The sequence below is a fragment of the Sitophilus oryzae genome, unplaced genomic scaffold, assembly GCF_002938485.1.
Source record: "Sitophilus oryzae breed Bouriz unplaced genomic scaffold, Soryzae_2.0 scaffold_430_pilon_pilon, whole genome shotgun sequence".
NCBI classification, from domain to species: Eukaryota; Metazoa; Arthropoda; class Insecta; order Coleoptera; family Curculionidae; genus Sitophilus; species Sitophilus oryzae.
The window spans coordinates 115,191-140,873 of NW_022147008.1; the positions used below are offsets into that span (position 1 = coordinate 115,191).

General features: G+C 31.3%; 1 protein-coding gene and 1 long non-coding RNA gene across 2 annotated transcripts; both read right to left on the reverse strand.

Moving 5' to 3' along the window:
• Nucleotides 1-1,111: 1,111 nt before the first annotated feature.
• Nucleotides 1,112-25,565, reverse strand: LOC115885843 (active breakpoint cluster region-related protein-like). Its single transcript, XM_030904865.1, has 17 exons — nucleotides 25,163-25,565; nucleotides 22,981-23,231; nucleotides 19,628-19,909; nucleotides 19,421-19,574; nucleotides 19,266-19,364; nucleotides 19,031-19,210; nucleotides 17,617-17,795; nucleotides 17,412-17,559; nucleotides 13,579-13,701; nucleotides 13,326-13,514; nucleotides 13,045-13,236; nucleotides 4,821-5,022; nucleotides 4,095-4,348; nucleotides 3,912-4,030; nucleotides 2,672-2,811; nucleotides 1,634-1,880; nucleotides 1,112-1,374 (listed from the first exon to the last, which is right to left on the reverse strand). Exons 1-17 carry the CDS (start codon nucleotides 25,457-25,459, stop codon nucleotides 1,146-1,148), a joined length of 3,285 nt encoding a protein of 1,094 aa, XP_030760725.1. The 5' UTR covers nucleotides 25,460-25,565; the 3' UTR covers nucleotides 1,112-1,145.
• LOC115885844 lies at nucleotides 6,763-9,992 on the reverse strand. Its single transcript, XR_004050800.1, has 3 exons — nucleotides 9,819-9,992; nucleotides 9,615-9,760; nucleotides 6,763-6,796 (listed from the first exon to the last, which is right to left on the reverse strand). It is a non-coding gene; the product is annotated as an uncharacterized LOC115885844 (long non-coding RNA).
• Nucleotides 25,566-25,683: the final 118 nt, after the last annotated feature.

The window sequence follows — 25,683 nt, forward strand, 5'->3', positions numbered from 1 at the left end:
AAAAATTATTGTGACATACGTCATTTCCAAATGTCAAGACAGTAAGTACATAATAACAAAAAAACAGTGGCGGCTCGTGGGTATAAAATTAAGTAAAGATTTTTCTTTTAAATTGCACCGCAGGCGAATTTTTTTAGCGCATTCACCATTTTGTCAACATTTTTTAAATTATTATTTGAACAATTTTTGGTGCATTCACCATTTTGTCAAAAATTTTTTTGTTATTATTTATACACTATTACCTATAATATTTTCCATTTAGTTTGCAATTTATGGCTAAAACGCATTAAGTAAAAAGAGATACAACCAGTTTTAAATATAATAAACATTATATACAGGGTCCACCATAAAGTTGGATCCATATGGAGTTTTTTTATATTAGAGTTTTAAAAAAAATCTTTTTGTGGCAATCACTTCTGCTTTGAAAACAACTTAAAATGCACCAAGTCAAAGTTGACAGCTAACATCTAGGGGCTGTCAAATACAAAATACTTAAAAGAAACTTTTTCTTATTTCTTTTTTGCAATTTATGGTTAAAGTTCCAGTTGGTCGCCCTTGAGATAAAACATCCCTCTTATCTTCATCTGTCCACCGTCTGAAGGGAGTTTCCAATAAATTGCACACCAAGTCATTAATTGGGTTCATTTTTTAACACATCTAAGGAAAGATTTCGACAGACGACATCCAAAAAATGACAGAAAATACAATTTATCTGCGATTTAAAACGATAAGACATAACTGTCACTGTCAGGGATCCCCCATTTGCGCAGACTATAAGTAAACTTTCAATTTCTTCTTATATCAACTCCATTTTTTTCATATTTATGTAAAATGCATTTTTGTAAATTACAGCAATGACAGACATATACGACATAAGACACATGACATATGTCAATATATTTCTTTTGATACTGGACAGATTTCATCAATTTCACATTTTTTGACAACTCAGTAATAAAATTCCAATTTCTTTTCAACTTTTCAGCCACCACTGTATAATAACTGTATAAACATCACTAAAGCATTGATATAATGCAGTCGTATAACTTCTCGCGCGTCTCTTAAACTCGAAATTGTATTATGCCCTTATAAATTAAATAAATATAAAATACTTAATAGCGTATATTGTACTGTGTAAAAGTAAACTACCTCCTGTTAATCTTCTGCGTCTCGTTCAAATCTAACAAGTAACAATAGAGAATGCCCGCCTGTGCCATAACGTCCACCGTGCCAGCGGCCAAGTTCTCTCGCTGTCTCTGGCCATCTTTCTTGGTGCTGTCGGGCTTGGTCAGGGCGGGACGCAATAACGTGGGCCCGAACACGGTTGCCAAATTGTGCAGCGACATTTTATTGTCTTCCTCATAAGCGTGTACCCTGAAAGAGAACGCTTTTGTGAATAAATGGTAGTTAGATCAAAATACCAACAGGAATTGCATTTTTAAAAATACCTAAATATCTTATCAAAATCCAGTGCATTGTGGAAGTTTTTTGAGCCGTTAAATTAAAATATTGTGAGTTATAATACGTGTAAATTAAAATTATCATATAACACTACCATTAAACTTAAGGAAACGTTAAAAAATTAAGCATTCTCGTCCTTAAGTTCTGAGACATGGTTTTTTGTTATACTAACCTCATCAGATGATCTAGGATGCATTTAATGCTCTCTCTGTTCTGCAACGGTAATTTCTCAAAGCACGACTTCAACAACTCGGTCCTTTTTATTAAATTGCCATTGCTTTGATTAAAAACCTCTAACAGCTCCGGATATAAGTGGTCTGTAAATAGAGCCTCAGGAAGCTCCCTAAGATATAACTTTAGAATTCCTGTCACAGAATGTATGTCTACTTCTTTTAAAAGCTGTTCAGCTTCATATGAATCTGAAATAATATCGTAGTTGTTGAAAGTTTACTTCATGGTTAATATGAAGAATGAACATGTAAAAAAGCATAATGAAAAATGAAACTTTTTACGTGTAAAAAATATTTTTTTTTATAAAAAACAAAAACACTTTTTCAGATTAGTAAAACACTCTTATAAACTGCTAAAATTTTCTATCAATAATATATTTTTTTCATTTGTGTAGAAACCAAAGGAAGTAAAAAATCTTCAGATTTTTTTTGGACTTTATGGTTTTTTTAATGTAAACATTACATCAAAACGTAAAAAAGAAGATAAGCTTAAATTCCCATCCCAGGTTAATATTTCCAAAATATATAAGTACACATTTTACAAAAAAATATAAACCTTTCAATAAAATTATAAACATTTTTCCGTGAACAGTGAATTTGTTAAAATATGTGACTTCTTATCTTATGATGAAATATGGGAGCTGACACTCGCTGTCCCTTTCATATAGCTAAAATATTCTGTGGTTTCATGTTAATAAAAAATGTCAAATTGTGCTATAACATAGTATAAGCATAGACAAAAATGCGAATATCAAACGAATAAAAGAATGTGTATTAACAGATAAATTTCTAGTAGTTCATTTCCTGTTAAATTATATGTTAAAAAAGAGGTCCGGGCTCGCAAAGTTTGTATTATATTGTAAATAAGCTGTAGAATCCGCTTGGCGTCACTTTACTTGAACAAACCGTTTATTGTATACTTTTAATGAGGTACCTGTCACGTGAACTAATCAAATAATATCTAATAGGGGTAGACTTACTTGTTTCAAATGACTTTTTTAACTTCGAAATGTCGCTAGCAGACCCTGAAACCCTATAAACTCCTACTTCTGACATGCCTCTTCTTTCAACTTCTCTTATACAAGCCGTTATAATAAACGGAATGTTTCGTTTCTGCCTCCTGTAATTAGAGATGTATTTTAAAAGATAATCTAAGAATATCAAAGAAATGGGGATTAAAAATCAGTTTTAAGAAATGTTGGTGGCTAACTCAGAAACCAATTGCAAACTGTGGTTGAATAATGCAGTTTGATCAAGTCAGTTTAATCAGGTCAAACAATTTAAATATTTGGACGTTAATATTTAAAAAAAGGCCTCAAACAACAGGAAATTAATGTAAGGATTCAGAACGAGTAATAGGATGTTTAAACTTAGTTTGGTGGGATAACCACATATCCATTATGAACAAAAAGCGACTGGGAAAGAGTCTGATTAAATCCGTCTTGTGCGATGGATGTGAGGTAAGGACTGCTAACTCTGACTAGTACAAAAAACTTCTTGCTACCGAAATGGACTACCTCAGGCAAAACGCACAAGTATCTAGAAGAGAGTGTGCATGCAACGAAGAAGTCAGAAGAAGAATGGATGCTCAGGATATGGTTGGTGATAGAAAAGAGATAAGATCGCTGAAATGGTTTGGGCGCCTCATGAGAATGCCAGATCCTGAATTAAAAATCCCTTTGATTAAAAATATGATGAGCATAATAATCCTGCAGCCGGATCCTGTACTATAAAGATAGTATTAAAATTTGTATACCGATTTGGTCATTTTAGAAGTGTGGCCTGAATTTTAACGTGTAAGACAGTGATGTAGACAGCTTAATAATTTAAAATCAAATGTATTAAAAAGAGATAAAAGTTGGGTTGATACATTTCGGTATTGCTGGATTTTGCATCAAAAGTTCAAACAGCACAAGTAGGCGTTTATGGAAAATGTTAATCATAATGAGTTACTCATTTTACTACAGATGTAATAGATTATATTTAACTTAGATATACTATGTTCATTTCAGTAATATACATGAAAGTTTTAAAAATAGTTTTTTTTTCAACACAAATTTTCCTACAAACGTAAAAACCGGCAACACTGTATGCCGCTTTTAATTTTGTCTCTCTGTCTGTCAACCAGGCATTTATATTATTCTCTGTGTTAGACGTTAAAATCCAGACCACACTTCTAAAATGACCAAATCGGTTGATTTCAATCAAGTTGAAACTTACTTGCACACAGCCAGTATTTTTTCTCCAAACAAAGCTCCCACTTTGCCTGTCGGTACTCGTCTAAGACTCACTTCACAAGGAACGTATCGAAGATCCATTCTAAATATACAACTATTTATCTGAAAATACAAGATAAAAAATATATTTTATCGTTAAAATTTCAATTTCTTCGTTAAATTTTACCGTAAGTTTCCTTTCAGTCGTCTGCTGTTCGTTCAACCATTTTCGCGACAACTTTATCGTATGCTTCCCGAATAAAGTGTCCTGCGTCGGATTTTCGTTCGCCCTGTATATGAGAATTCGCAAATTCTCGCAACCTTCCAGATCTACCACGAAGTTCTCGTTCCAGTGGGGCGTTTGAGAATTTTTAGAAACTTTTGTTTTGGCCTTTTGGAAGAAATGACCATAGAAGTCAACTTCCAGACAAACGTAAAGATCTATAGAAAAAAAAGTAAGAATAGCAAAAAAAAATTGAAATAGGTAAGCAAAGAATTAGTTAAAAATGTTTCTCTGTCATGGCGTACAGAACACTAATAAAACAAGTCTCAAATTACAGGCAATTAGATGCATATGAAAGCATCAGAATTAATAAATGTAAAGATAGTATGAACAGAGACAACGGTCCAATTCCTTCAAGTTACTACTCTAGTGGCGGAAATCTAACTGTTACGCTCGGTGGGTTCTGACTCGGTTGGCTAGATCTTGCCACGCCCACTCTGTGCCCACTGAGCGAGTATATAAACACTCCAATTGTAGATTGTATTTCAGTTTATAATCATCTGCTGATGATGCTAACATGGTTAGCGAAACGTGCGTCCAGTGTAAAAGTAAAAGTGTTTTGGTGTATTGTGGTGATTTAGTGTTTTATTTTACTAATAAAACGCTAATTTTTCTTCTCTGTTGACTTACCACAGGAATATTCTAGTCCAACTAAATCGGAGATGTGTACGTGCAGATCCCCTACGAGAAGACTTTCGTCGTTGCCGCTTCTCAATAAGTACGATCCCATGTTGGTTTTCAAAAACTGTCTGCACGCTGTAATCCATGTTTGTAATTCAAACATGCTGAATTGAGACGCGTTGTTCGGCTGCTTTCCAGTCCTTTCTGTCCTCTGTTCAAATTAATAGAAATAATATTCAACGTATTGTTTGACAGAAAAAAGCGCCACAATAAGTGAAACTTTTGGCGATAATTTCTATGTCATGTATATCTTATTATTAAACATTAACATAAAAAAATCTGTCAAAAATTAATAGATAATCTAGAAAAAAGTAAAAAGCTTGAGACAATAAAAAGGTAGTTGATAAGAAATTTATATTCTTGAAAAAAATGTGTATCTCAATAAAATACTAAAAAACTTGTAAACATTTTAGATTTATGACTGATATACAGAGGAGCTTTAAACTGCAAATATGTAAAATTCACTCAAGTGGTATATTTTTCAGTGCATGTTATACTTAAAGAATCAGATATTTAGTAGAAAATAATAATTGAATATTGAACACTTCTTTATTTATTTTTTTGTACAACCCTATCTATGGGTAAGGTTCTGCATCTCTAGGAACTGTTAATAAGCTAGTTTAAATTTCGGTGTGCTGTTTGATTTAATATACAAGAGAGCTTCAAAAGTGTAAAATACACGCAAGAAAAAAGTGCCAAAACATTTGTCCCTTTTCACACAATCCTGAATTTGCACATATAAGAGAATAAAAAGATATTCCTGATAAAGTATCTGCATCTGAAGCATCTCCTAATAAACTGGTCAAAATGTCAGTATGTTTGGAATACAGGGGATATTAAAAATGTGGATTTTACTCAACAGTAACTGATTTAATTTTCCAGAATACACAAAAAAGCTCCACTTGTGAAACTATGAACAAACTAGTCTTAAATACAGTATATTGTTTGGTATACAGGGGAGCAACAAAAATCTGAAATGCTTAAAAGTAAAGTGGTATAATTGTCCAAAATACATGAAAAATACATTTAAAAATTTGTTTAGTATGAGAAGTAGTTCAAATTTTAAGATCATGATCTCATATTACCTTTTTTAAATACACCTATTACCTTTTTTTTTCACAAACCTATATTTACATGTTACATGTTTTATAAATCTCAAGCATCAGCCAAGGAAAAAAAAATATTTATTTGAAATATATGCTTTTTTTATCTATTGTAGTAAATATATTTATTTTAAACATATTTAATACCCTAGCGATTTTTTTAACAACCTGTAAAGTTACCTGTAAAGTCTGGATGGCTTCAATCCACTGATTCCTCTCAAAATCGCTGGACAAAAAGAACACGTACGTCCTTCCAGTTGTCCTGTTTTTGATTCTATAAACCAAATTCGGCGAAACTAACACTAATTGACTTTCTAGTTCTACCAGTCTTTTTCGAAATTTGTCAGAGCCCCTGCTCAATTTTGAACGATGCTAATAAATAAATAACATATTTTATAAATATAATAAAACAAAAATCATTATCATATTTTCAAGAAAAAATTCTACCTTTTCTTCATTCAGTTTCTCCTCTTGCCTGAGCTGATCGCGAACATTGGAAGCCTGAGATTTTAATGATACAATATTTGACTGTGAGGTTTCATGTAGATTTGCCGTGGTTTCTTCCAGTATTAATATATCTTCCACTGGAATGAACCATTTCAATTCAAAAGTATATTTTTCGTTTCTTCCAGAAGACTAAGAAAATAAACAAATCAGTTATAATGAGTGATAAAGACGTAAATTATCATAACATGAATACCTTATACTTGGCACAGGCTATAACATCATTGAACAAGAACAAATGTCTCAATTTTCTGTGACCATCTACATGCTCAACAATAAATGAGTCTTAACCAGTCTTCTTTGAGCTCTGTCATTTGACTAAAAGAAAAGAAAAGAAAAAGACTTTAAGTTTGGGTAAAATATTGACCAGCCTTACATGTATATTAAATATGAAAAATAATCTATACCGGGTGCGTCTCAAAAGTGGCTCACCCCTATAACTTCTTTAATTTTTCAAATAAAAAAACGAGATTTGGTATGTTAATATATGACATAAATTAGGATTGATTTACATATCCAATTGTTTTTGGTTACTTCCAGTTTCACCGGAAATGACTACAACTTTTGATTTTTAAATGGCACCCCGGTATTTTTTTTTACTTTACTCGATAAAAAATGACATTATGAATAGAATGACATATCATTATGTCAACTTTTGACATTCTCGCTTAATAAAAAATCGTATTTTAAAATTCAATTTAGAGTGCCATGGCTAGGTTAAAAACACTAATTCTTAATCAAGAACCCTTGGAAAAATAGATTTGATCGTCTAATGTTTTTAGTGTTTTATCCTGGCCAGTTAGAAAATGCTCAAATCGTATTTTTAATCATATCTCAATTTTTTCAAATGGAACGTTTTACTATATATACCACATACTTAGGTATTTCAAGTCAAATTTTCGTGACGAACCGCAGTTATAATTTCAAATAAACCATATGCGAAAATGTCAAAAGTTGACAGATGATATGTCATTCTATTCAGAGGGTCATTTTCTATCGAATAAAGTAAAAAATACCGAGGGTTTCATTTAAAAATCAAAAGTTGTAGTCATTTCCGGTGAAACAGGAAGTGACCGAAAACAATTAAATACGTCAATCAATCCTAATTTATGTCATATACTAACATACCAAATCTCGTTTATTTTACTGAAAAAATAAAAAAGTTATAGAGGTGAGCCACTTTTGAGACGCACCCGGTATACAGTATTTTTAAAGAATTTTTGTAGTGCAATACATTTTATTGAAAAATAACGCCATATTTCAAAAAATATATTATATACAGAATAATCTAGATCTAGACGGTCACGAAAAGGCTCTCTTATTTTAATAAACGTACAGTACATCTGCTGGATCTGTGTCTATGAAAGGAATGCGGACAAAAAACATTTAAATAAACAGCAATATATTTTATACGTCGAATTGACGAGTACGTCACCGCAAATCGCTCCGACCACTCATTTTATTGGCTACTTGCAAATTTGTCGAATTTTTATTGATGGGACGCGTCGTCTAGTTTTTTACGAAAATCGTTTCCACGGATACCCCATAGCTACAGAACGGACAAACGTACTGTATGTATATTTTCATATACTGTATGATAAAAAAAAGAATTTGGGGATCAAAACGAAGTTGGGGTGCGCTTGACAGAAAAAAATTATAGAAAATGACGATCAATGACAATCGCCACATATTTTTGCATACAAAATTACAGCGATGTTCATTTTTAAGCCATCTCTGACGCCTTTTTTTAAGCCGTAAAGTCTTTTATACATATATTTTTTTATTGAAAGTATTTTTAATCAGTGTCATCTTCAAAACTCATTACCCTAAAATACGTTATATTATTTCCATGATATACATATATAGTCTGTGAAATGAATAACTTTGAATTTGACAGTTCCCGCGGGCTTTTTTAGTGTTTATTTTATTAAGTTAGCAACTTGCAGCCATGCTGACGCAATGCCGTCTCTAATAGAACAGCCTCTGAGCGGGATTTATGACGTCACGCTAGTTAGATACTACGGATTAATAAATATGTTGTAGAATACATGGAAAACATAATTATTATGTATATATATCGTATTTTTGGTTTGTATTTGAAAAACAAACTTTGATTTTAAAATACAAACCAAAAATACGAGGAATAGTTATGTTTTCCATGTATTCTACAACATATTTATTAATCCATAGTATCTAATTAGCGTGACGTCATAAATCTCGCTCCGAGGCTGTTCTATTAGAGACGGCATTGGTCTGATATTTAGAAATGTCAAAAGCTGATGACATTTTACCTTTGACCATTATGACATTTTGGGTTGATTTTTGGAAGAAGAGGAACAACTGTCACTTGTTTTATTATTTTCCTTTTCTATTTCACGAAAGTAAAAAGAGTTACCTATCTGATTCGATCAGGCACTCAATTTAAAGAATATCAGTAACTTTTTTGACAGAGGGATTTTATATTTGCCGTGTTGGTAAGAAATAATGGTCAAAATTCAAAGTTATTCATTTTATAGACTATACAGTGCGAGTATAAACCATATGTATTTTTCCACTATTTCATATAGAACACGCTGTATTTCATGACAAAAATAGACGAGTTTTAGCCAACTTTCTCTTGTGATAAATCAAGTTTATACCTACTAAAATCCATGTTTATTTTATGCAGCATTTATATTTACGCAGCTGAATAATTTTCAGCTGCCACAAAGGACAATAAATCATATTTATTAAATTGTTTAAGGAAGAAAAAAATGTTGTGAAATTAAATAACGCATCTTCTATTGTTGTTGTACATAGGTGTGTCCTCTTAATGGCATACAACTAATAAATAGTGAAGCGCGAGAATAAAATTACTCAGTAAAATTTTATTTCAATAGAAAAAATCTTGGTCCATGAAGAAATTATAGCAAAAAAAACTTGATTTTTAATAAAATTAGAATTTATATATTTTTGAAATAAATATTTAAATATTATTTTTCTTTATTATTGTGCCCACAAGGTAGAGAATAAACACAAAAATAAAATTAAAAAAATGTTTACTATTTCCTTATACTAAAACTAATAATAACATTACTGTATTTTGTTTTAAATAAACCTCCGAATTTTAGCAGTTATAATTTAATTATTTACTTACTGGAAACATTGATTTTGTCTGTATCATATTGAACTGATCCAAGAAATTTTGGGTCATATTCAAAGCATCGGTGATGCTATGGTAATCTGATGGTTAACTGGAATGCATTTTGGAGATCATGCAAAACCAATGCATTTTTCTGAACCCTAGAATAAGTTCAGGAGAAAAATTAAAAAAAAATTAAATATTAATAAAAAAAATTACCTTGCAACTGGTCTGTGAAGGAGATCTTCCAAATTAATTGGTAAATCTGCTAAATGTTTGCACATAACATTCCCAGCAATTTCAGCAAATTGTGTATTGCTGGCCCGGCATTTTCTTATTGTATCTAATGCCTGGCCATAATTACTTAGAAAAGCACCATAAAGCGATATGTTTGATGCCTGAAAAAGAGAATAAAAATATATAAAAATACAGGGTGTCGCCTCTCATACGACGCGAAGGCTCCAAGGAGAACGGTGGTAGTTTGTAATGGAGTTAAATGTTAGGATCATGTAGATTAATTGAAAGCATTTTATGAAAATATAAAGTTTTACTGGGTGTCCCCAAAAAAAGTTAAGCATCAAAGTTTTCTGTTTTGTAATCGAACACCCTATATATTAATTGATTATCGGGTTCAAGAAAAAAAAAATAAAGGCGAATTTCATTAAAGAAGGATATGACTGCAATGTAATGTTTTTAACATAATTAACATTATTTGAAAATGAAAAATAAACTTTAAATTTCGATAAAAGCTACCTAAATTGTAATTTACCCTGTATAATCTAATATTTAGTTAAAATAACCGTTGTATGTTAAACTAAATTAAAATTTGATCCGAAAAGTTATACAGGGTGAGACAAAATTAATATTGAACATTGGTCGCTTTTAAAAGCAAGTTATTTGTATTTTAAATGGGTTACCTAGTATATTATTCCGATATTCAATGGAGAATTCATGTCTCTTCAAAATACTATTAAGTTTTTGTCTACAAATGGTTGTGATATGCTTTTCGTTAATTCAACATAGCTGTCAGATTTGTTCAGCTTGACCAATTAGTTATCATTATCAGTTAGTTGAAACAAAAAAAAATCGCAGAAATTTGCCGAAAATGGAATCTTAGCCTACAGCAGCAAAAATATCTGAAAAGTCTTTTTTTGAGGGATAGGCAACCTTAATAGTATTTTGAAGAGACATGATTTTCCTATTGAATATCGAAGTAATACACTGGGTGTTCTATTTATCATAAAACTTGCTTTTAACAGTGACAATGTTCAATACTAATTTTGTCTCGCCCTGTATGACTTTTAAGGTCAAGTTTTAATTTAATTTAAAGTACAACGGCTGTTTTAACTACTTATTAGTCTATACCAGATAAATTCCAATTTAGATAGCTTTTATTAAAATTTAAAATTTGTTCTTCATTTTTCTTTATTTTTTAAAATGTTAAATATGTAAAAATCTTACATTTTAGTTATACAGTACAATCGCGATAGTATAAACACGCAGTAATATGAACACAATAATTTTTTCATTGACTACTCTATAGTATGAACAGCCTGAAATCTCGGTAATATGAACAACTTGTTAGATCTTGTTTTTTTCCTATTTTGTGTCTGTTAGAGAGTTCAAATTCATTGCAGATGTGAACGCAGCTAGTTTCCTAAACAGAGTCTATAAAGTGTTTAATAACTCTTTAACTGTAATAATTTAAAATGGTTAAAGTGAAAGGCAAATCAAAATGTCTCTCTCTTCATGAGAAAGCGAAACTTTTAGAAGATGTTAGGGTAAAGGGTTAGGCGTGACGCTTTTGGCAAAAAAGTACAATATAATCAACAGTGTGTTTAATTAAAAACAAAAAAAGAAGAATTGGCGAAAGAGTTGCAAGTTGTGCGTCTAAATTAACAAAAAAATGCGAGGGAAATATGCCAGTTTCTGGAGAGATGATAAAGCAAAAAGTTTTGAGTTTAAGTTCCAGTTTAAAAGTTAGCAGCTTTAAAGCAAGTGATGGGTGGTTGCAACGGTTTAAAGAACGGTATGGGGTAAGGTTTTTAAAAATAACCGGAGAAAAACTGCCAAGTCAGCCAGAACTTATTAATCCATTTAAAGAAAAACTAAAAATGGTGATTGAAAAATATGAATTAAATGAGCACCAGTTGTGCAATGCTGATGAAACTGGGTTGTATTGGCAATTGTTACCTGATAAAACATATGTATCACTAACCGAAAAAACTGCACCTGGACTCAAAATAGCCAAATGAAGAGTTACATTTCTGGGAGGCGCCAATGCCTCAGGGTCGCATAAAATAAAACCATTACTTATCGGAACTGCAAAAATCCGAGATGTTTCAAAAACTTTCATAATCCCTTGGTGTACCGGCACACTAATAGAAGAACGGACTCAATGCAGCCGCTAATAGTCGAGGGAAAGGTAGAGGGAAAGCGACCACGAGGAAGATCACCCAAGAGATGGGTTGATCAAACTAAAGACCTAATCGGCCAAGGCCTTCATGAAACCGTCAGCATGGCTCAAAACAGAGCGGACTGGCCCAATACGATAAAAACCGCTACAGGAACATCATAGTCACTAATCCCTCTTCAGGGAAACGGACCAAAGAGAGAGAGGTATATTTTTCAGTGCTTGTTATACTTAAAGAATCAGATATTTACTAGAAAATAATAATTGAATATTGAACACTTCTTTATTTATTTTTTTGTACAACCCAATCTATGGGTAAGGTTCTGCATCTCTAGGAACTGTTAATAAGCTAGTTTAAATTTCGGTGTGCTGTTTGATTTAATATACAGGGGAGCTTCAAAAGTGTAAAATACACGCAAGAAAAAAGTGCCAAAACATTTGTCCCTTTTCACACAACCCTGAATTTGCACATATAAAAGAATAAAAAGGTATTCTTGATAAAGTCTCTGCATCTGAAGACTCTTAATAAACTGGTTAAAATTTCAGTATGTTTGGAATACAGGGGAGATTAAAAATGTGGATTTTACTCAACAGTAACTGATTTAATTTTCCAGAATACACAAAAAAGCTCCACTTGTGAAACTATGAACAAATTAGTCTTAAATTCAGTATATTGTTTGGTATAACTAGGAGCAACGAAAATCTAAAATGATTAAAAGTAAAGTGGTATAATTGTCCAAAATACATGAAAAATAAATTTAAAAATTTCTTTAGTACGAGAAGTAGTTCAAATTTAAGATCATGATCTCATACTATATTTTTTAAATACACCTACTAACATTTTTTTCCACAAGCCTATATTTATAAGTTTTATAAATCTCAACCATCAGCCAAGTAAAAAAAATATATTTATCTGAGATATATGATTTTTTATCTATTGTAGTAAATATATTTATTTTAAACATATTTAATAGCCTAGCAACTTTTTTAACAACAATTTTTAGTTATTATAAAAAGACATTACTATATTACCTGTAAAGTCTGGATGGCTTCAATCCACTGATTTCTCTCAAAATCGCTGGATAAAAAGAACACGTACGTTCTCCCAGTTGTCCTGTTTTTGATTCTATAAACCAAATTCGGCGAAACTAACACTAATTGACTTTCTAGTTCTACCAGTCTTTTTCGAAATTTGTCAGAGCCCCTGCTCAATTTGGAACGATGCTAATAAATAAAAAATAAAATAAAAATTAATAATAGAAAATAAAGAAAAAACAAAGTTATGAGTATCTTCAAAACAAAAACAAAATTACCTTCTCTTCGTTCAGTTTTTCCTCTTGCCTGAGCTGATCGCGGACATTGGAAGCCTGAGATTTTAATGATACAATATTTGACTGTGAGGTTTCATGTAGATTTGCCGTGGTTTCTTCCAGTATTAATATATCTTCCACTGGAATGAACCATTTCAGTTCAAAAGTATATTTTTCGTTTCTTCCAGAAGACTAAGAAAATAAACAAATCAGTTATAATGAGTGATAAAGACGTAAATTATCATAACATGAATACCTTATACTTGGCACAGGCTATAACATCATTGAACAAGAACAAATGTCTCAATTTTCTGTGACCATCTACATGCTCAACAATAAATGAGTTCTTAACCAGTCTTCTTTGAGCTCTGTCATTTGACTAAAAGAAAAGAAAAGAAAAAGACTTTAAGTTTGGGTAAAATATTGACCAGCCTTACATGTATATTAAATATGAAAAATAATCTATACCGGGTGCGTCTCAAAAGTGGCTCACCCCTATAACTTCTTTAATTTTTCAAATAAAAAAACGAGATTTGGTATGTTAATATATGACATAAATTAGGATTGATTTACATATCCAATTGTTTTTGGTTACTTCCAGTTTCACCGGAAATGACTACAACTTTTGATTTTTAAATGGCACCCCGGTATTTTTTTTTACTTTACTCGATAAAAAATGACATTATGAATAGAATGACATATCATTATGTCAACTTTTGACATTCTCGCTTAATAAAAAATCGTATTTTAAAATTCAATTTAGAGTGCCATGGCTAGGTTAAAAACACTAATTCTTAATCAAGAACCCTTGGAAAAATAGATTTGATCGTCTAATGTTTTTAGTGTTTTATCCTGGCCAGTTAGAAAATGCTCAAATCGTATTTTTAATCATATCTCAATTTTTTCAAATGGAACGTTTTACTATATATACCACATACTTAGGTATTTCAAGTCAAATTTTCGTGACGAACCGCAGTTATAATTTCAAATAAACCATATGCGAAAATGTCAAAAGTTGACAGATGATATGTCATTCTATTCAGAGTGTTATTTTCTATTGAATAAAGTAAAAATATACCGAGGGTTTCATTTAAAAACCAAAAGTTGTAGTCATTTCCGGTGAAACAGGAAGTGACCGAAAACAATTAAATACGTCAATCAATCCTAATTTATGTCATATACTAACATACTAAATATCGTTTATTTTACTGAAAAAATAAAAAAGTTATAGGGGTGAGCCACTTTTGAGACGCACCCGGTATACAGTATTTTTAAAGAATTTTTGTAGTGCAATACATTTTATTGAAAAATAACGCCATATTTCAAAAAATATATTATATACAGAATAATCTAGATCTAGAGGTCACGAAAAGGCTCTCTTATTTTAATAAACGTACAGTACATCTGCTGGATCTGTGTCTATGAAAGGAATGCGGACAAAAACATTTAAATAAACAACAATATATTTTATACGTCGAATTGACGAGTACGTCACCGCAAATCGCTCCGCCCACTCATTTTATTGGCTACTTGCAGATTTGTCGAATTTTTATTGATGGGACGCGTCGTCTAATTTTTTACGAAAATCGTTTCCACGGATACTCCATAGCTACAGAACGGACAAACGTACTGTATGTATATTTTCATATACCGTATGATAAAAAAAAAGAATTTGGGGATCAAAACGAAGTTGGGGTGCGCTTGACAGAAAAAAATTATAGAAAATGACGATCAATGACAATCGCCACATATTTTTGCATACAAAATTACAGCGATGTTCATTTTTAAGCCATCTCTGACGCCTTTTTTTAAGCCGTAAAGTCTTTTATACATATATTTTTTTATTGAAAGTATTTTTAATCAGTGTCATCTTCAATACTCATTACCCTAAAATACGTTATATTATTTCCATGATATATAATATTTATTTATTTATTTATTTATTTATTTATTAGAGAAAATCTTACAAACACACAGTATATGGTAATTACATGTAAGAGAGGGTAAACAAACAAAAAATCAACAACAATACTATAAACTTAACTATTAGACTATGACATTAAATGCTGCAACAATATTCCTAACACTAGTATTAAACATATCAATATCAGTCTTAAGGATCAATTCATTGCACTGGAGGAGCATAAAATTAAGGGGTGAACAACCATTTATTTCACATTGAAATAGTTTTTCCTTTCTCATTCTTAATCCTACTTTTGGTACATAAAATGGTATAAAATTGATCAACGAACAATCGCCATATCTTAGGTTATTAACTATATTAAATACAAATATCACAGCTTGGATTTGCCTTCGTTCTTCCAGCTTTTGGAAATTAAAATCTTAAGCATAGACACATATGAGATCATATAAGGATAAGCATTATTCTGTCGCACATACAAATATCTCAAAAACCTTTTCTGTACACGCTCGATGAGGGTCACAGCTGGACAGCGTCCGGGGCGACCAAATGATGGAGGCATACTCCAACTGGGACCTCACCAGGGCATTGTACAGTAGGATCACTGATATCACAGTTTACAAAGTTCCTTGAATTTCTAATCACAAAACCAAGTTTCTTAAGTGCTTTATTCACAATATGTCTGTAGTGGTCATTAAATTTTAAATTAGATTGCATATTGACTCCCAGGTCTCTAATACCATCTCTTCTTTGAAGCGGTCTATTCTCTATTAAATATTCATGTTCAAGAAATTTGTTCTTCCGAGTATAGGTCATAGTACAGCACTTTTCAACGTTGAGTGACATTTCGTTTTCAACAAACCATTTTGATACTGCATTCAAATCAATTTGAAAATCTAAACAGTCCTGTTCAGTCGAGATGGCCTTAAAAACCTTGAAGTCATCAGCAAAGAGTAGGCACTCAGAATGGCATAGCACAGTTGGTAAGTCGTTTATATAAATGGTAAAAAGTATGGGCCCTAAGTTACTGCCCTGTGGAACACCTGATGTTGCCAAGAAACCCCCGGATAAAGAATCTCCAACTTTCACCCGCTGACTCCTGGATGACAGATAAGATTTCAGAAAAATACATGAGTTCCTGGAGAATCCAAAGTCCGAGAGCTTTCCCAACAACAGACGGTGACTCACCTTATCAAAAGCTTTTTCACAATCTGTGTACACTACATCCATCTGTCCCTTACTCATAATAACTTCAGAAGCAAAACTTGTAAAAACACACAAGTTGGAAACGGTCGATCTTCCGCAAATAAAACCGTGTTGCTTATCAGACACCCTATTCCTAATACAATTCTCTATATCCTCGCAAAGCAATATTTCAAAAATTTTGGCTAAACCGTTTAGTACACTAATAGGTCGATAATTCACAATATCAACTTTTGAACCTGACTTGTGAATAGGTGTTATAACTGAAGTTTTTAGTCTATCAGGAAAAACATTCGTACTAACTGACATTTTAAATATGTGCGCTATAGTATATAATATATACAGTGCGAGTATAAACCATATGTATTTTTCCACTATTTCATATAGAACACGCTGTATTTCATGACAAAAATACACGAGTTTTAGCCAACTTTCTCTTGTGATAAATCAAGTTTATACCTACTAAAATCCATGTTTATTTTATGCAGCATTTATATTTACGCAGCTGAATAATTTTCAGCTGCCACAAAGGACAATAAATCATATTTATTAAATTGTTTAAGGAAGAAAAAAATGTTGTGAAATTAAATAACGCATCTTCTATTGTTGTTGTACATAGGTGTGTCCTCTTAATGGCATATAACTAATAAATAGTGAAGCGCGAGAATAAAATTACTCAGTAAAATTTTATTTCAATAGAAAAAATCTTGGTCCATGAAGAAATTATAGCAAAAAAAACTTGTAATAATTAACTTTTTAATAAAATTAGAATTTATATATTTTTGAAATAAATATTTAAATATTATTTTTCTTTATTATTGTGCCCACAAGGTAGAGAATAAACACAAAAATAAAATTAAAAAATGTTTACTATTTCCTTATACTAAAACTAATAATAACTTTACTGTATTTTGTTTTAAATAAACCTCCGAATTTTAGCAGTTATAATTTAATTATTTACTTACTGGAAACATTGATTTTGTCTGTATCATATTGAACTGATCCAAGAAATTTTGGGTCATATTCAAAGCATCGGTGATGCTATGGTAATCTGGATGGTTAACTGGAATACACTTTTGGAGATCATGCAAAACCAATGCATTTTTCTGAACCCTAGAATAAGTTCAGGAGAAAAATAAAAAAAAATTCAATATTAATAAAAAAAATTACCTTGCAACTGGTCTGTGAAGGAGATCTTCCAAATTAATTGGTAAATCTGCTAAATGTTTGCACATAACATTCCCAGCAATTTCAGCAAATTGTGTATTGCTGGCCCGGCATTTTCTTATTGTATCTAATGCCTGGCCATAATTACTTAGAAAAGCACCATAAAGCGATATGTTTGATGCCTGAAAAAGAGAATAAAAATATATAAAAATACAGGGTGTCGCCTCTCATACGACGCGAAGGCTCCAAGGAGAACGGTGGTAGTTTGTAATGGAGTTAAATGTTAGGATCATGTAGATTAATTGAAAGCATTTTATGAAAATATAAAGTTTTACTGGGTGTCCCCAAAAAAAGTTAAGCATCAAAGTTTTCTGTTTTGTAATCAAACACCCTATATATTAATTGATTTTCGGGTTCAAGAAAAAAAAATAAAGGCGAATTTCATTAAAGAAGGATATGACTGAAATGTAATGTTTTTAACATAATTAACATTATTTGAAAATGAAAAATAAACTTTAAATTTGGATAAAAGCTACCTAAATTGTAATTTACCCTGTATAATCTAATATTTAGTTAAAATAACCGTTGTATGTTAAACTAAATTAAAATTTGATCCGAAAAGTTATACAGGGTGAGACAAAATTAATATTGAACATTGGTCGCTTTTAAAAGCAAGTTATTTGTATTTTAAATGGGTTACCTAGTATATTATTCCAATATTCAATGGAGAATTCATGTCTCTTCAAAATACTATTAAGTTTTTGTCTACAAATGGTTGTGATATGCTTTTCGTTAATTCAACATAGCTGTCAGATTTGTTCAGCTTGACCAATTAGTTATCATTATCTGTTAGTTGAAACAAAAAAAATCGCAGAAATTTGCCGAAAATGGAATCTTAGCCTACAGCGGCAAAAATATCTGAAAAATCTTTGTTTAAGGGGTAGGCAACCTTAATAGTATTTTGAAGAGGCATGATTTCCCTATTGAATATCGAAGTAATACACTGGGTGTTCTATTTATCATAAAACTTGCTTTTAAAAGTGACAATGTTCAATACTAATTTTGTCTCGCCCTGTATGACTTTAAGGTCAAGTTTTAATTTAATTTAAAGTACAATGGCTGTTTTAACATGGTTTTAACTACTTATTAGTCTATACCAGATAAATTCCAATTGAGATAGCTTTTATTAAAATTTAAAATTTGTTCTTCATTTTTCTTTATTTTTTAAAACGTTAAATATGTAAAAACCTTACATTTTAGTTATATACTTCTCTAATAACAACTTTATTTCTTTTTTCTAGAATCCAAAAATCAATTAATATAGGGAATGTTCCATTATAAAAAATACAACTTTGACGTGTAACTCGGCGTCGTTATAACCACCCTGTATATTTTAATGTTGCCAAATAATACTTACCATATGTTTAAAGTGATCACCAATTCGAGTATCCCATTTTTGGGAATGTTTCTTTAAAGCATCCAGGAAGCTAGCGTGGAGACTATAAAGTTCTGGAATCTTGTAAAATATTGTGTTTAATTCAGTCTCTGTTACAATTGGTTGTGAAGTACCTATAGTTGCTTGAATAGCTTTCATGTACTGAAACAAAAAGCAGTTAAAATATATTAAATTATTGTAAATACAACACTCTTACTTTTAACAAAACACTAAGCCACTCAACGTAATTAGTCTCACTATCAATAATATTTCCCAAAATACTTCTATACATTTTATCACTATCGGTATCTCCATCCTAAAAAATAAATGCATTTTAATGTGCCTCAAACTTTTAAGAAATCTCTTCATTACATGACTAAACTTTCTTCTGCTTGCTGGCGTTGTAGATTCTAAAGAACTTGAACTAGCATACGAACTGTTATCATTAGTCTGCTTCTTTAAGACGACCTGCTCTTCATGTTCATCCTCACTACTACTATGATCATTTCCGTTCTTCTTTGTGTGACTAATATTTAAACAAACATAAATAAACTGTGATATAAAAAATATACTACTCACTGTATAAAATATTCTATATTAACATAATTGGAAGCTCCAGGACTTTGAGGCTCGACTGATGTCTGAGTTTTCAGATCTAATGGCAGAGTGCTACTCGATCCAAAGACATTTTCAGAACTGGAATTAGTACTTCTTCCCAAATAGTCTTCCTCAGGAGCCACCATATCGTAATAAGGCTCGTCGGGATTGTTTAAAATCTCCGAACTTGAAGACACTGAATCGCTATTACTTCTATTTGTATTAAAGTTAGTGTTTTTCAGAGAGTCAGGTCTTGCAGGAATGCTAAAAATACACTTATATGTAATACACTCACCGGTACGAAAACCGGGCACCTTAAAGTTTTTTTTATTGTGTTTTAGTATACCGATTTTGATAATTTTTTAAGCAATTTGTAGCTATATTATGTGACTTTTTAATATCTTTTTCTAAATTAAAAATCAAAGTTGCCATTTGTCAATTATACAAAGGAAAACAAAATGTTGATATTTTGGTGACAGTTTGAAACACCGTGTAGAGTATATTAACAAAGCAAGGACTTTAAAAATCATTTTATCATCTAGATGTATCTTTTCTCCATAGTTTATATTTTGGTTGATCTCAATAGCTTAATTTTTTTAGAGATATTCGCTTTTGAAGAAGACACGAGGGGTAAACCGCTGGGGAATTGTGGTGTACAAATCCGGGAATTGTTAGGAATTACTGAGAAATCTGTAGGAAATCTAGGAATTATCGGAAATATTAGGAATTACTAAGGAATTGTGGGTATTATAAAGGAATTGTGGGAATTATGAAGGAATTATTTAGGAATTGCGGGAATTATTGGCCATTCCGGTCTTGTAGAACGTTGACACGCATGCGCAATTGGTAAATTTCGCTGTGCGCGTGTTCTGTCGTTGGGGGGGACTCTGCAATGCGCCAATAGAAAGTAATCATTGAACCTCGTAGCACAATGTTCTCGTATTCTCAGAATTGTTAACGTCAGATAAAACTACACGATACATGTATATACCAAAAAAAGAGTATGTAAAGAAAGAGCATAAGACTGAACAATCTAAAATATATTCAAGCTCATCAGATTTATCACTGTCTGCTTTTTCCTTGCATGACAGTACCTCAGATAGCTCAGAAACTTTTTCCGATCTAGAAACAGGCAATGATGCTAGTGTTACAAAGCAAAACAAAGATGAAAATACTATTTTAATAAAATCATACTATGCCATATTTTATGATGAGAATTATTACATTAGTTGTGATTGAAATAGTTGACAACAATAGATTTAAAATCAAATTCCTTAAAAACGAATTTAAACATTTTATTTGGTCCAGAATTGAGGATATAGCTTGTGTGGAGAAAATTTTTATGTTTTATGGACCCATAAATAATATTATGGTGCGTCCAGACCTGACGAGCCGAGCGCAAGACGAAAGCAAGACAAGAGCGAGACAGTTTCTATCCATTTTTTGACGCAAGCCTGCTACGAGAAAAGCCCGAGTTGGATCATAGTGAGAGGAAGCCAAAACATATTAAATTGTAATTGAATATAACAAACGATGGCCAAATAATAATGCATACAGTAATAAATTTGTGTATCTTTAACATGGTATTTGGTTTGTCGTATTTTATTCATCGTCGGTTTTTTCCCTTTTGGCTGTTTATTCATTTGTTTTGACACACGACGTTTTTTACATAATACGGTTTTTTAACGTTTTTTTAGAACAAAATATTCAATAAAAAAATTATTTGGAAAGTTCAGAGGCACATTTTAACATTACTGTAGAGTATACAGGGTACTTCAAAAAAGTGTTGCAGATAAAACATATATTTTTTAATGGGAATATCCTATTTTTTATTTTGTTATTAGATTCTACGTACAATTCGGTAACCTTTTTTGCATATGATATTATATATCTAAAATTAATAGATTTTGTATTAATTCAATTTTTTTAAAGAAATGTGTCGCAAAATATGTAAATTCTATCAGAAAAAATGATAATACATACGGTGTACCATTTAAAAATTTGGGATTACTTAAATTTAAATAGTCGAAATTCATAAATCAATCTGGCAGTCGAGCGAGCCTACCAAAAACACGTCGCGACTTAGCCGCGAGCTTTCTTTGATCGGCCGTCGAAAAATCGATGGGGAACGGATAGCAATGAGGCTCCGTGGGTTATCTCGCGCTCGTCTCGCGCTTGGCTCCTCAGGTCTGACGCACCCTAAATGTTATCTAGTATTATCCTTATTAACTAAAAGTTAGTTTAGGTAGTAAGACGGAGAGTAAAACCTTCGTTCGCGCAACATTCTGTTAATTTTAAACAATCTTTTCACTACTATTTAGAAGAATCAATAGAGGTATTTTTGGGGAATTGTTAATTGTTAAGTATTTCTGCGAATTTAGTGAGAATTGTAGGAATTAAGAGGAATTATAGGCAATTAAGTGGAACTAAGAGGAATTACTAGGAATTAGCAGGCATTCTTAGGAATTATTAGGTATTATGGGGAATTGTGGGAATTACGTAGGAAATGTCAATTTAATTCCTAAATTAGGCATTGGTGTACCAAAATTTGATCAGCGGTTTACCCCTCGAGAAGACACTAACATTTTTTCGTATTTTTTACATTAAAACCATACCTTTGCTTTTGGTCCTAGTCAATAGACTTATAAAATAGTGTTTATGATTTATCTAATGCCTGTCTTTGAAAAATCATATTATTATTGTCTGTTGGGCAGTTACTCTAGCAGATTGGTTTTAAGTTCAAAAGTTGATCTCTAACATGATCAATTAAAGCAGCAATAGGCGGTACTTCAGAACTTAAAACCATCTCTACTAGACTAAACATTAATAAACAATAATAATATGACTGTTCAATGACAGTGGCATTACAAAAACAATGAACACTATTTTATAAGTGCGTTGATGAGGACCAAAAAGCAAAATCATGCTTTCAATGCTAAAATTTCTGTAAATTATTAGTGTCTTATTCTCAGGGAATATCTCCAATAAAATTAAAGATATTGAGATGAATTAAAAAACCTACTATCGAGAAAAGACATACTTAGATGATAAAATGATTTTAAATTCCTTGCTTTGTTAATATATTCCACAGAGTGTTTCAAACTTTCACCAAAATATCAACATTTTGTTTTCCCTTGTACAATTGACAGACGGGAACTTTCATTTTTAATTTAGAAAGAGATAAGTACTAAAAAGTCAAATAATTTAGCTACAAATTTCTTGAAAAATCATCAAAATCGGCCGACTAGAACAAAATATATTAAACTTTAAAATACATCAAAATTTTAAGATGCCTGTTGATTGTATAAAAACATTTATTATTTTATATATTCTACCTTGGAGGTTTTTTAGTTACAGGCGACTCATTCTCTTTCTTATTCAGTCCATTAACTTCAATAACCGTAACAAACGTAGCTTCGTGGTCTTGACTCTGTGAAGTTTCTGCTTCAGAAAGTGCCTTTTCAGATATATCCGACTGAGATTTTTTCAAGTTTCTGGATATCTCGTTTATGCACATGTGAGCAGAAAATGACTCATTCTTAATTTGACCTTCTTGCATTGGTAGAGACAAATCAATTGAAGCCCGCTAAAGTGTAATAAACAATTAAATGTCTTAATTGTACAGTCATTATTCACCTTAAAACAGAATATACAGGGTGAAGCATCTCATACGACGCAACGCGGAGGCTCGAAGGAGAACGACAGTTTGAATTGAAATGAAATTTTGTGAGCATATGTAGGTTAATTTAGAGCATTTTTTTTTAAATATAGAATAGGGAGTATATATAATACAGGGTGTCACCAAAAAAAAAGTTACACATCAAAGTTGTGTTTTTTGTAATGGAACACTCTATATATTAATTGATTTTCGGATTCTCGTAGAAAAATAAAGGTGAGATGCATTATTTGCCTAAAATGTAAGATTTTTGATATATTTAGTATTTTTGTAAAAATAAAGAATTAATTTTAAATTCCAATAAAAGCTACCTAAATGGGAATTTACCCGGTATAGCCTAATATGTATTTAAAATAACCATTGGATGTTAAACCAAATTAAAATTTGACCCAAAATGTTGTAGGTATAACATTTTGGGTTAGAGACAAAATTAATATTGAACATTGATCACCTTTGAAAGCAAGTTAAACTCTTTTAGTTTAAATGGAACACCCAATATAGTATCCCGATATTCAATGAGAAATTCATGTCTCTTCAAATTACCTAGATAGCCACTTAGATTCAATCAAATAATAAAGATCTACTGACCCTAAATCATAAAAATATCTAGGAAAATCACTAAGAGGTAAAGGCTAGGCAAACTTAATAGTGTTTTGATGATACATGCATTATCTACTGAACTTTAAAATAATATACAGGGTCTTCCATTTAAAATAAAAGAATAACTTGCTTTTATAAGTGACCAATGTTCAATATTAATTTTGTCTCACACTGTGAAACTTTTCATGTTAAATTTTGATTTGGTTTAACATACAATGATTATTTTAACTAAATATCAAGCTATTCAGGATAAATTACAATTTAGGTAGCTGTTATTGAAATTTAGAGTTTATTCTCAATTTCACAAAATGTGAAATATGTTAAAAACCTTACATTTTAGGCATATGCTTCTTTAATAAAACTCATCTTTATTTTTTTCCTCGAAACCGAAAATCAATTAATATACATATAGGGTGTTCCATTACAAAAAAAAAACAACTTTTGATAAATAACTTTTTTGGCAACACCCTGTAGAACTCTACGTATTTTTATAAAATGCTGCAAACCTACATTATGCTCCCACAATGTCATTTCGATATAAACTACCGTTTTCCTGGCAGCCTCCATGTTGTATGAGAGGCGCCACCCTGTATATGTGTCTAGAAATTGCAGCGACAGAAATATGAATAATTAAAATTACTAATTAACCCTATGAAACGTGGCTTAAGAGAATGTTAATTCTTTTCAGGTGCAATGACACTGAAATGTTATAAATTTGGTCATTATGTATTCATGCAGTGTAAATGATGTACCTATACATAAACATTTAACACAAAATTATACATTCAAATCTGCTGGTGTCATTTTATTCATGCACATTTGTACTTAAATTTTTTGTTTATAAACTGGAAAATCAATCAATTTTAAAGTATTATTACAAAACTATATTACAAAATAATATATTGGTGATGCATAACGATTAAAAAGAGATAAGATTATCAGCAGGCAAACATAATTATTGATTCATTCATTTATTTTAGAAATTTATTAGGATGACAACCTAGGGTTTACTAATAAACTACTTATCTCTAGGTTTATCTCTATGTGGTTCCTTCCTTAATAAACTCATATTGTACATTTTTATGGCATTTATATTTTGTAAGAGATGTAACTCAATAGTAAAATTTAAAAATATATTTCTTTGCAACACGATCACACTGGTAATCGTTAATCATTTACCGTGAACAATGTATTAAGTAATTACGATCACCAAAGCAGAAAAAAAATTGGTAAATATTTACCTCTGATAAGACATCCTCCCCACCTACACCAACGTCTACACCCATTTGTTCCGAGTGGCTTTCATCATTAGAAACCTTTTCTTTGGCTAATTTCTTTTTGTGTTGCTCAACATCTGAAAGCAATCTTTCGAGATATTCAACGTAAAACTCTTCATGTTCGAGTTCCTCTTTTAAAAGGGCCACTTTATGTTTATGCTTAGCTAGATTCGCACGAACGTCTTCCTCCCAAGCACCCGGAAGGGGGCTCTCCGGAAATCTCTGCAGCCACACCTGCTGAAAATCACCGAAAACACTCATCTTAATGCACTTATCTACATAATTCTTAAACTATTGTAGTTGTAAAAACTAAAACAATCAAATTCAATAATTAACAAAACGTCTCAATAAAAATTGACATTTTAAATGACAAATGACGACTGATGACTTTTGTGAAGTTAGCCACAAATATGGAAATAAATTTTGGTAATGAAAAAGAATCAGTGCAGCCACACAGAATAAACAAAAAATGAATATGCCAATAG

Bases quoted from the DNA above. Each gene is read 5' to 3' on its own strand.
- LOC115885843 (XM_030904865.1), bottom strand. From the start codon at position 25,459: ATGAGTGTTTTCGGTGATTTTCAGCAGGTGTGGCTGCAGAGATTTCCG. The intron at 13,515-13,578 runs GTATTCATGTTA...TTATTTTCTTAG, and splicing joins TAGCCTGTGCCAAGTATAAG to TCTTCTGGAAGAAACGAAAA. The intron at 13,237-13,325 runs GTAATTTTGTTT...TTTATTTATTAG, and splicing joins AAAAACTGAACGAAGAGAAG to CATCGTTCCAAATTGAGCAG.